At 50.9% G+C, this 12,463-nt stretch overlaps 1 protein-coding gene across 10 annotated transcripts in view; it reads left to right on the top strand.

The window, feature by feature from the left end:
* Positions 1 to 2,765: 2,765 nt before the first annotated feature.
* Positions 2,766 to 12,463, top strand: part of ADAP2 (ArfGAP with dual PH domains 2) — a 31,000-nt gene continuing 21,302 nt past the window's right edge. For 8 of the 10 annotated variants that reach the window (XM_047709118.1, XM_047709115.1, XM_047709117.1 and 5 more), the window contains exons 1-5: positions 2,766 to 2,974; positions 3,846 to 3,976; positions 5,600 to 5,691; positions 8,752 to 8,831; positions 9,779 to 9,891. In XM_047709118.1, coding sequence (XP_047565074.1) covers positions 2,881 to 2,974; positions 3,846 to 3,976; positions 5,600 to 5,691; positions 8,752 to 8,831; positions 9,779 to 9,891 — 510 coding nt within the window. In that variant the 5' untranslated portion in view covers positions 2,766 to 2,880. The remainder of the gene's footprint in view (positions 2,975 to 3,845; positions 3,977 to 5,599; positions 5,692 to 8,751; positions 8,832 to 9,778; positions 9,892 to 12,463) is intronic. The other 2 variants (XM_047709113.1, XM_047709119.1) reach the window with 2 other exon arrangements.

Genomic DNA, 12,463 nt, shown 5'->3' with positions numbered 1-12,463 from the left:
GCTTCTGGTTCCTGAACACAGACCTGAGCGGAACGCTGATTGTGTCCAATACCCATGACTGGGCTGTTGAGTTTCTGTTTGTGGTGATGAAAAAATTGTAAAAATAGACAGTGGTGATGGTCGCACGACATTGTGAATGTAATCAATGCCACTGAATTGTACACTTAAAAATGGTTCAAAGCAGAATGCCTGGGCAGCTCAGATGTTTGGATGCCCGCCTTCAGCCAAGATCGTGATCTCTAGGTCCTGGGGTAGAGCCCCAGGTCGGGTTCCCTGCTCAGTAGGGAGTCTGCTTCTCCCTCTTCCCCTGATTGTGCTCTCTCTCTCTCTCTCTCTCAAATGAATAAATAAATTTTAAAAAATGGTTAAAAGGGCAATTGTGTGTTATAGAGCTTTTACCACAGTTTTTAAGAAGTAAGGGGGAAAAAAATCCAGGAATGTGAGGACAAACAGGAAGGCAGGCTTGTCCTGTGGGATTTGGCGTCCTGGGGCTGGTGGACACCAAAAGACCTAGGTTTAGACCCCTGTTCCGCCCATTTGGCTCTTTGACCTTGGATAACTTCCCTCCTCTGAGGATAGCATACTGCCCTCAGAGGACAGTCGGGGACCTCAAATGTGATCAAATGGTGTGAAACTCTGTGTGAAACAGTCAATTAAGTGTTAATCAGCATTATCACCCTCACCTGCCCCAGAGAAAGAAACCCATTACAAACAAAATACAATCGTGCCTTTTATTTCTTAAATATTTATGTATTCATTTAGTCTCTGAGAATGCCTGAAATTCCACCTTAAGACTTGGAATTCTATAAATGGAAATTTCCAGAAATAAGGGCAGGAAGAGGCCAAATTAAAGCAATCTCTCAACCTCTGATTCTTCACCATGCAGGAGATACATTTTGCTGGGTTGGCTTTTGTGGGACCTCCGTCATGCCAGAGGAGAGCGGGACAAAGGTGCATGAACCAGGAAGGCTGAGGGTCTTGCCCTGGCAGGGGCACAGCAGAGAAATGACGTCCTTGCCCTGTCCCCTCTTTGCCTCCCTACTTCCCCCACTTCGCCTTTCCCATGTGTCTCCTGGGAGATTTATTTCTGTCTTTTTTTTCTCATCTAAAGCAGCGGAAATGAATCATCTTTCAGCCTGTTTGGTCGACAGCCCCATGCCCTCTGACCCTCTCTGGGCCCTCTCTGGTTCCTCTGGAGCTGCCCCTGGGCTAGATTTCAGTCCCCTCAGTGGAGACTCTCCTGGCTGGTTATTTTTGGTAATGTCCCCCTCCTCCCAGGCCCAGAGGCTTGACCTCCTCCCTGCTGGGGAAGATGGGAAATGATACAGAGCATTCCACAGGATGGTCCCACAAGCTGACCAGAGGAGCAGGGAAAGCAAAGGAGCCACCGTGTTCTGAGGATTGAAAAAAAAATTTTTTTTTTGTTTTAACTTATTTGACAGAGAGAGAACAGGAGAGCATGAACAGAGGGGAGAGGCAGAAGCAAGCTCCCCACTGAGCAGGGAGCCAGATGCCTGACTCCACCCCAGGACCTTGAGATCATGACCTGAGCCAAAGGCAGACGCTTAATTGACTGAGCCACCCAGGCACCCCATATTCTGTGAATTTCGTGTGCCACACATGTACTGGCACATCTCAGTGAAGATCAGTGGATCTTCCCAGATCCTCCTTTTACCGGTGAGGACCACAAGGCTCTGAGAAGTGAAGGAACTTACCCAAGGCCATGTAGCTAGGAAGTGGTGGAGCCAAGATTCAACGCCTGTATTCTTGGATTCATTCTATTACACCATGCTGCCCTATGGATTCACACGTGTGCATGCATGTATGTGGAATTGGGGATACAGGCAGTTCAGCTAGACCATCAGCTGCAGTTATCAGGATGGAAATCTAACATCTTTGTGCATAAAGCTATATGCATATGACATATGGGTGTTTACCTGCAGAGGTGAAGGCCAGTGTTTGCAGTGTGTGCCCCTGGACCACAGAGAAAAGGGTCAAGGAGGGATAGGAATGGTGGAGGGATAGCCCAGGTAAGCCCTGCCAACACCTGACAGTGATGGAACTCTACAGATAAAAACACCTAGTGGAGTCCATGTTGGTGAAACCACACTTTCCTGGTGAACACAGTCATGCAACAATTCAGTGGGCTTCTAAAAATGTGCAGGTGCTGTTTCCAGGAGTTACGTGGGTTACGGATATAAAGCTACTGACATCAAACTATCTAGAGTGGCGTTTGTGTGTGTCGGAGGTGATAGAAGGATTCACATAAATATATAAATAACTGTAACGCAACGTAGATAGAAAGTGCTCAGGGCCACAGGGAGGGACAGATCCTATAACAAGGTTCCAGAAGGACCAGAAGCTGGAGAGATTGCTCAAAGCCGGGTATTAAGGAGGGTTTCCTGGGGAGGTAGCTTTGGAATGTCTAAGTAGACGTCAGCGCTCCATCCATGGACCGCTTTCCCGGAGGTTAGATCCTGTCTAATTTTCCAAGAAGCCCAGAGACGCAGACCTGCCCCCACTCGCCTTTAGCAGAGGTGGAAACTGAGGCCAGAGAAGCTGACTGGGTTGTCCACAGTCCCGCAACTAGCAAGCGGCAGGCCAGGCTTTGCTCTCCCGCCCGCGCTCGGGGGGGCTCCCCGCCGGGCGGGCCTCAGCCGGGGCAGGAGGGCGGGGCGAGCAGGGGCGGGGGCGGCCGGCACGCGCCGGGGGCGGGGCGGAAGGCTCGAGGGGCGGGGCGAGCGCTCGGAGGCGGCGCGGGCGCGCGGGAGGCGGTGGAGCAGCGTCACTCTTCACCTGCCCGCGCGAGCTCAGCACCCTGGGCGGTCGGCGGGCTAGGGGGCTGCAGGGCTGAGCCCCGCTGAGCCCGCCGGGCCAGCCATGGGCGACCGCGAGCGAAACAAGAAGCGGCTGCTGGAGCTGCTGCAGGCGGCGGGCACCGGCAACGCGCACTGCGCCGACTGCGGGGCGGCGGGTAAGGGTGCGGCGGGCCGGGAGCGCGACCCCTGCCCGCAGACCTCCTCTCCTCCTTCCAGACCAGGTCCTGTCCCGGGCCCCTGCGGGGGCTCTTCTGACACCCTCGGACCCAGGCCCCCGCCCACCCAGACCGCCAATGTCTGTCTGGCGCCCTCAGCCGCGCTCTCCACAGCGGCTGCCGAGCCCATCCGAACCCAGGCCGCCTGACCTCCCCACTGTGTACCCCGACACCGACCCTTCCATATCCTTGGACCCAATAACTAGACCCGGGACTCGGATGCCTTGACCATCTGGTTCGCCTGCCCCACCAGACACCCCACCCACCCGGACCTCGGTCCCTGACATGGTCACTTCGGACCCAGCCACCTCCCACGCCCACGGACCCAAACATCTCCCAAACCTAGGGGTCCCAGATTCCCGAAGGTCTAGTGCTCCCTTATCAACTGCCGGAAGCCCCTGGGGTCCTCCCAAGTTCTTGCTCCGCAGCGTGCCGACTTCCCCACCTGCACCTCACCAGCCAGGCGCCCCAGTGCCGGCCCCTTCCTCTGCACTCTCCTCTCGGTTCCCCGGAGTCTTGTCACTTCCACTTTGCGCTCGTCTCAGCCCTCACCCCATCCCTAGACTCCTTCCAAGATCATCCTGGTAGCCTCCGTGCTTTGGCCGGTGGGCTGACCAGAAGGTTGAATGTTGGTATCTTAGCTCACCCAAGGTGGGGGGACCAAGAGAAAAGGGCCTCCTAACATGGGCAGTGCTGGGCAGGGCCCCAGGAATCCTAATGGCCTAGCCCTGCCTCTCCAGCACCCCCAGCCCAGCCGTGGTTTCTGTGCATAACTCTCCATCCAACTCCCCTTCCACCCTCTTGCCCCTAGATCCCGACTGGGCCTCCTACAAGCTGGGCATTTTCATCTGCCTGAACTGCTCTGGTGTCCACCGCAACTTCCCAGACATCAGCAAAATTAAATCCGTGAGACTTGACTTCTGGGATGACAGTACTGTGGAGGTAGTGAGGGGGGGTGGGCACTGAAGAGCCTTGAAACAGCAGAGCAGGGGTGGAGGTGGTGGGTGGGTAGCCCCATTCCTCTATAGGGGAGGAAACTGAGTTCCAGAGAGAAGCAGTAACTAGCAAGAGAAAGCACAGCCTATTAGAGTCCTGGCTTAGACAGAGACCCTGAGTGCAAGGCCCTGAGCTTGTTATTTCCCTCAGTTTCCACTTCTGTATTTTAAGGATCCAACTATTCTTTCAATCAGCTCATGTAAGGATGAAATGTAGGCTCATTGCCTACATTTGTAGGCATTATGTATCATTAGCTGAAGTCCTGGACTGGAACAGAAATAGACTAATTCATGGTCTATAGTCTCCCTTCCACCCATCACCCCAAGCCAGGAAGAGCGCCTTTTTGCTCCAAACATCTATGGAGATGGAGGACACCATCAGCCTGGATGATATAATACCATTTTGGCCAGAAAACCTTCAGAGAGGAAGCTGTTCGAAATTGTGCTGGTTGGCTGAGGAATTCAAGGACTACTGGAAAAGTAGGCCGGTGTTTCCTGAGTGGCCACTCTGTGCCAGGCATCTGCTAGATGCTTTATTCGTCAGGCACGTAGTGACTGTAAGCCTACTGTGTGCTGGGTATTAGGAAAGAGCAGTGAATAGGATAGAGTCTCTGCCCACGTGGAGATGATGTTCTAGTGCAGGAGAAAGATAGGAAGCTGGTAAACCAGCAGGCAGACCTGAAGATTGTTTCTTTGTCCCTTATAACCCCCCTATTATACTTTCTTCATTTTTGCAGTTGAAATCCCTGAAGCTTAGCGGGGTTCAGTACTGTCCAAGGGTCACTCAGTGAATCAGTGGCACAGCTGGGATGTGAAACTTGCTCTGTTGAGATCCAAAGCCCATGCAAATCCCAAGTCATAGTCTAGAGTCCCTGGGGGAGGGGGAGAATGGGGTTCACTCTACTCAGGGGATGTAAATTAAAAACCGGATGTTTCTTCCCACATGTGCCCTCACCCCAGATATGCCAGCTCTGTTCCTGAGTGGTAACTGTTGGCTGAGGCCACTCTTAGCATATCTGCCTCTGGGTCTGTCAGGTGTTCATAGAGCCCCAGTGATCACCCTGACCTACCTACTCAAGGGGGCCAGTTCCGACTTCTTCCATCCTCCAGCTATGTCTGTCTCCTGCACATAGCTGCTGGTGGTCCTGGCCATCTGGGGAGGGGGTGGGAGAAAGAATTTTGGAGTTAGACAGGTCTGGGTTCAAGTCCCAGCTCCTCACTTTCTAGCTGCGTCATCTGGGGTCAGTTGCCTAACCTCTCTGAGCCCGTCTCCTCACCTCTAAAATGAGGATGGCAATATTAAAATTGTCGAGGAGATGGAATGAACTAATGGGGAAGGACTGTAAAGTGTTCTGCCTACATGAGGTATGCTGTAGCCCCTCATTGCCCCAGGCTGGGGCTTCCCAGCAGCATGGATAACCTAGCCCAATGGGAAGTGTCAGATTCCAGTAGGAGTGTCTCCTGACTCAGCCTCGGAGCCAGTGGGAAGAGCAACCTTCTGGGTAGACCATGGTTTCATTTCACATTTTTTCAAGTTCTAATATTACCCCAAGTTGCTGTTGTCTTGCAGTTTATGACCCACAATGGGAACCTCCGTGTGAAGGCCAAGTACGAAGCCAGAGTCCCTGCTTTCTACTATGTCCCCCAGGCCAACGACTGCCTGTGAGTAGGTGATTTCTTGGTCTCCCCTCCCTTTGTCTCTGGTGGTCTTTTCCATGTACCTGGTGGACCCGGGAAGACATTTTGGTACTGTCATGGAAAACACTTAGACCTAGCTCAGTTCCTCCTCTACCCTTATTCCTTGGTTTATCACTTCCCCTCAATGGGACTCAGTTTCCACAGCTGTGATATGGGGCATTTTCTCTATGACCGCCCCTTTGCCTCTGATGTTCTCATAGCCTACTGGTGGTAGCTAACTCGATAACGAAGAGGGACACTGGTATTTTAGTAGAACAGGTGTGTTTCAGCTATTTCCTATGAAGTGTTGTGCCCAGGACTGTCCCACTTGAACTCAGCCTAGCTCCAAAGCAGCTTTCTGGCCCCAGATCCCTATGTAATCACCATAAAAATAATAGTAGCCACTAGTATATATTGAACTCTGCCTATGTACCAGGCCCTGTGCTAAATGCTGTGTGCATTCATGTCTTTAATTCTCTCAACAGCTCTGAGATAACACTGGCATGGTCCCCATGAAATAGATAACATTCCTGAGGCTCATAGAGACAGAACTGAGACCAACTAGCCCATCTGACACAGGGCACTGGGGAAATCTAATATAAGTGGGGGGAATCTGGGAAGCAACAGGAGGTTTCAGGTCCCCTGGATGTGAAGGGTCCATGTGACCCTGGTACCTAGTGACCCCAGCCTCTGCAGGACTGACTGCCTGAACCTTAGCTTTCCTTCCAGGGACTCAGGCTCACTGCCAGGGCTGCTAGACAGTGACCCCCTCCCTTCATCCACCCCCAGCCACCATTCTGGAATAAATAGGAAGAACATACCCTCTGGGCAGGTACAGCCTCACTGGCAGTGAGGGTATGGCTTTCAGGAAATAGGCTACATTTCAGTCGCCATTGTCCTTTAGCCTCAGCAGGAAGCTTTTGGACAGTGTGCAAACTATACAACTGTACCTAGTACCCTACCATTTTCCAGTAGTTAAAACAACCCAGAGGCTGCTGATGCAGCATGGAGTGGTGGGGTGGGGGTGGGGGGGACACAGCTTTCTACTCAGAGGACACCAGTATTGTTTCCTGACTCTACCACTCTCTAGCTGTGAGAAGGTAGACAAGTTACCAAACCTCTCTGAATCATGGCTCTCTTGTCTCTAAAATGTAGTTAATGATGCCTCCGTCGTGGCATGGTGGTAGAGAATAAATGAGATAATTTATGTGAAATGTCTCACAGGCCACCCAACAGTCTAGTTTTTAAAAAATTTTTTTTGAAGATTTTATTTATTTATTTGACACAGAGAGAGAAATCACAAGTAGGCAGAGAGGCAGGTAGAAGGAGTGGGGGGATGCAGGCTCCCTGCTGAGCAGAGAGCCTGATGCGGGGCTCAATCTCAGGACCCTGAGACCATGACCTGAGCCGAAGGCAGAGGCTTTAACCCACCGAGCCACCCAGGTGCCCCCCAATAGGCTAGTTTTAATTCATTTCTCATTGTCACCTTCGGAATGCTGCCTGGTCCCCAGCCCGGCTGAGGGAGGTGCTAGGCTTACCTCAAGAGGGTCTGGCTCCCCTTGCCTCCCTGCTGCTTTGATGCAGGGAGGAAGGAACAGACATTTGGTGAACACCTACTACGTGTTGGGCTTTCTGCCAGCACTCCAGACACTACTTCCACGATTCCAACCACAGCCCCTCACCTTACACCCTATTAGTGGGACACAAATGGCCTCCTCCCTGGAATTCTAGAAGTCCTCTAAATTCCCCACCTCCAGGACCAGGACTGAGGCCTCAGTCTCCACTCCCTCTCCCAGCTCTGATCCTGTGGCTCAGGGTGCCGCGGTGGGCTTTGTGACTGTCTTCAGTGTGCCGGGGGTGAGGGCTGTGCATTAAGTGGGGCCTCTGGTTGCAAGTGACAGAATCACAGCTTAGGTACGAGGGGAGTTGTAGGTTCTAGGGATCAGACCTTAGGAGGGACAGAGGTGGAGCCCCCCTCAGGACGGGCAGGCCAGCAGCACAAACACCTCTTACCTTCTCTTTCTGGTTCTCATTTCTGCCCCTTTCAAATGGCCAGGCTTCTTTTGTGTAGCTGGGAGCAAGGCCACTTTGGGTCCCTGGCTCCAGATCCTTGGCTCCAGCTACTAGCTTGACGGAGAGAGGGCTTCCAGTCCACCCCTCTCTCGGTTTTGCTCCTTTTGCTCCAGTAGCTCAGGGCAGAGCTCTGATTATCCAGGTCGGGCCAGGTGCCCACTTCCGGGTCATTCCCTGTGGTTCTTGGGTAAGGTCACGTGAACCTTAGAATGTTTACCTGGAAAAGGCAAGAGGGAACCAAATAATTGAAATACGTTTTCTGCAGGGGTCATGTGACTCATTAGGCTAACATTAAACTCCTGCTATGTGGTGATCATGGTACCAGATCCTTTTACATATATATTTAAACCCCTCAACAACCCCAAGGGGAAGGTAGGTGTAATATTATTGACATATTCCCCAAGTTCAGAGGAGTTACGCAACTTGCTGTGGGTCCCATGGTGGATAAATAGGAGAGGAGGAGCAGGTCCCAGGTGGTTGGACCCCAAGATCACTGCTGTGTCCAGTGCAGCAGGCCCAGATTTTATGGGCAAGCCACAGGAGGAGGGTCCTGGACTCTCCTGGCTTCAGCTGATGAGTGTGCAGTGGGAGGGGGCGGTATAGATGGTCCAGGGGAGCTGGTTGATCTAGAAAGCTGGGCTGGGGCTGGAATAACCCAGTGGTTTTCAGATAGCCCCTTGGGGGGAATATTTTTCCCCCGGGAGACACTGGCAATACCTGAAGACATTTTGGGGTATCATAACTGGGGAGAGGGTACTACTGGCATCTAGAGGATAGAGACCAGTGATGCCACTGAGCATCCGACAGAACACAGGAGTCTTCCCCTTCCCCCAACAGAGATTTAGTCCCAAATGTTATGGTACTGAAGCTAAGTGGCCCTGGGGGGGTCTGACCAGGCAGCTGCTGGGATGCCCCCACCCTGTGAAAAGGGGGTGCCTCAGACACCATTGACCACAGGCTCTCTCTTCTTAGGGTGTTAAAGGAACAGTGGATTCGAGCTAAGTATGAAAGACAGGAATTTATGGCCGATGGGAAAACCACCTCACCTCCAGGTAAGGTTATTTCCTTCATCTTTTGAGGTCTATGTTCTAATGAATTCTGGTCAATAAAGCACCCGAGTATTAGGAAGAGGGCCCAGTCAGGAGCTATCTGCCGGCTTCACTCTGGCCACAGAGGCCAAGGTGTGGGTTCCTTTGCCTCTGAAACAGCAACACGTCGTCAGCAGGCGGAGTTTTATGGTCTGAGTGGTCAAGAAGCATTTTTATCTCCGGTCACCGCAGGGCCACAGGTGCATACAGTGTCTTAGTGTAAAGTTGCAGAAAGACTCACCCGCCAGACAGTTAGCAAAAGGCACCCCTGCTGTTGGGGAGTGTGGCCCCTCGTGTGGCACAAGGCTTGGTAAGGTACATGGGAGGGATTTCTGCCTCCCTTCCCACCTTTGTGTGGGGCCCAAGCTCACGGCTAGCCCTCGGCCTGTGGCTGAGTCTGCCCACTGCTCTGAGCCCAAGCTGAACGCTGACCCAGAAAGCAAAGTGTACAAAACCACTGCGAGGACCGGAGACAGCCGGAGCTCAGCAACCCTAGCTAAGGGGAGCCCATGGTACTCTGAACTTGCAGGTACCTAGAGGTCGCTCAACATTTCCGTCCTTTGGAGGGTTTGGTCAGGTCGGCGTCAACATGACACCGGACAGCACCGTTACCAGCATCTTTCAGAATCATCCAGTTTCTCAGAACTTAGACTTCTCAAGGGTTTAGTCTGTCTTCTTATGAAAGAGCCAAAGAAGGAAGTTAGGGAGAGCCCAACCAAAGTCATGAGACTTGGCAAATTTGGCCCCAGACAGAACCCTACGTGCAGCAGCTGACATAGCTAAGTTAGATTTAAGATATTTTCGCAAGGGGTGGAGCGTTCTCTCTACCCTCAAGACCCTACGTGGTTTGCAAACTGCTTGTTCATCTCAAGGATGTGGCTGTTCCTTCTTTCTCATCCTTGGCGGCTAAGGAAACCGGGAAGGGTTCCTGTGGAAGCGGGGAAGGGACAATGCACAGTTCCTGAGAAGGAAGTTTGTCCTCCTGGCAAAAGAAGGCCTCCTGAAGTACTACACTAAAGAGGAGGTAAGAAACCAGACCAGCAGTGGTCCCTCCCTGAGCGCTGGCCCGCACCCCACTGAGGCCACATTGGAATCAATGGTGCCATCTTACAGATAATCTCAGCCACTGAGTGTTCAGCACCGCATGGTTACTTTTCCGCAGTCAGGCAATCAGTCTAGTCCGCAGAAAACACACCTCCTCTTCCCTTAGAATTAGCTTAGACTGGGCCTTGGATGGCCGCTTGAGCTTACTGCATTTGTTCATGCACTCAAGAAATTATTTATTTATTTACATATTTTAAAGATTTTTATTTACTTATTAGAAAGAGAGGGAGAAAGAGAAGGAGCGGGGGGAGGGGCCAAGAAGGAGAGGGAGGGAGGGAGAAGGAGAAGCAGACTCTTCACGGAGTGGGGAGCCCGATGTGGGGCTTGATCCTGGGACTCCAGGATCATGATTTGAGCCAAAGGCAGCTGCTTAACCAACTGAGCCACCCAGGCGCCCCTCAAGAAATTATTTATTGATCACCTACTATATACTAGACATTCCTATAAGCACTGGGGCTATAGCAGTAAATGAAATGAAGCTCCTGTTCTCATGGGGCTTACAGTCTAATAGAAGAAGACAGGTGGTAACCAAAAGGTACATCAACATATGATATCTGAGGGGCACCTGGGCGGCTCAGTCGGTTAATCGTCTGTCTTCGGCTCAGGTCATGATCCCAGGGTCCTGGGATTGAGTCCTCTGTTGGGCTCCTTGCTAAGTGGGGAGCCTGCTTCTCCCTCAGCCTGCCCGCCCCACCACTTTTGCCCTCTCTCTCTAGCAAATAAAGAAATAAAATCTCATATATATATGTGCATATTTATATATACATACATATATATGATATATATAATATAAAACACACACATATATATGATATATGGTATATGGAGGTGGTAGTAGGTTCTGTGAAGAGAAGTAAAAGCAGGTGAAGAGTTAGAGGATGGTGGGGCTGATATCACACAGGGGTGATGGAAGGCCCCTCTGATGACATTAGAGCAGAGAAATCAATAAAAGTGAGCAAGTCAGAGGCTCCTCGATAGGTCAGTTGGTTAAGCAACTGGCTCTTGGTTTCAGCCCAGGTCATGATCCCAGATCAGGGTCCGGGCTCAGTGCAGAGTCTGCTTAGGTTTCTCTCTCTCTCTCTCTCTCCCTTCTCCATCTGCCCTCCCCCACTAAAATAAATAAATAAAATTTTTTTTTAAAAAGTGAGCAAGTCATGTGGGTACGTGGGGCAGAATAGAAGAAGTGGAGGGAACATAAAAATAGTCCTGGATAGCACATACATGTGTGCCAGTTAGAAAATGACCCCTCCGAGATGGTATAGCCCTGAGGCCCAGGTCTAGATAAGCAGAATCCTAGATTGCAGTTCTCGATTACACCCTCAGCCAGGGACTTTTTGTGTAGGGCACAAACTACTCCACCATAAACCACAGCCTGAGCTGGGAGGGTAGTTGGTGGATCAAGGAAGCCAAAGTGACCTGTGCAGAAGGAGCAAAGAAAAGGATGGAGATGAACTTACATAGGTAAGGCCTAGTAAGACTCAAGATTTTTTAAAAAACAGTTTTATCAAGCTATAAATTCACAGAGGTGCCTGCATGGCTCAGTCAGTGAAGAGTGGGACTCTTGATCTCAGCTCAGGTCTTGATCTCAGGGTTGTGGGATCAAGCCCTACTCCCAGCCTTACATTGCACTGGGCTCTGCTCATAGCAGAGGGTCTGCTCTGGATTCTCTCTCTCCTTCTCCTCCCTCACTGCCTGCATTTTCTCTCTCTCTTTCTCTAAAATAGATAAATCTTAAAAGAAAGATACAAATTCATATATCATTACAATTCACCCATTTAAAGCATACAATTATTGGCTTTTAGTCTATTCACAGAGTTGTGTGACTGTTACCACAATCAATTTTAGAACATTTTCAAAACCCCCAAAAGAGGGCACCTGGGTGGCTCAGTCATTAAGCACCTGCCTTTGGCTCAAGTCAGGACCCTTTGGCTGGGTCCATGGATCAAGTCCTGCATCAGGCTTCCTGCTCTGTGGGGAAAAACCCAAAAAGAAATCCCACATCCATTAGTCCTTATCCTCTCCCCACCAAACCCCCAGCTCCAGGACACCAGTAATCTACTTTCTGTCTCTGTAGGTTTGCCTATTATGGACAAATAAGGACATGGGCTAGGTGGTCTTTTGTAAGAGACCTCTTTCATTTTGTATACGTGTTTAAGATTCATTCAGGTAGCATGATTTGTACTTCTTTTTATTGCTAAGTACTGGTCCACTGTATGCACCTTTCATCTGTTCACTTAGTTGGTGGACATTTGAGTTATTTCCACTTTTGGGCAAGTATGAATAACACTATTATGAACATTGGTGTAGCAGTTTTCATGTGGATGTTTCCACTCTTCTTGGAGATATTCCTAGGAGCGGAATTGCTGGGTCAGATGGCACGTCTCCTATTTAATCTTCAGAGCAACTGCCACACTGTTTTCCAAAGTGGCTGCACCGTCTTATGTTTCCACCAGCAACGTGTGAAGGTTCCTCTTGCTCCACATCCTCACCAA

The sequence above is a fragment of the Lutra lutra genome, chromosome 16 (assembly GCF_902655055.1).
Source record: "Lutra lutra chromosome 16, mLutLut1.2, whole genome shotgun sequence".
NCBI lineage: Eukaryota > Metazoa > Chordata > Mammalia > Carnivora > Mustelidae > Lutra > Lutra lutra.
The sequence above is the reverse complement of the archived record's forward strand: the minus strand, read 5'-3'. Positions and strand labels throughout refer to the sequence as shown.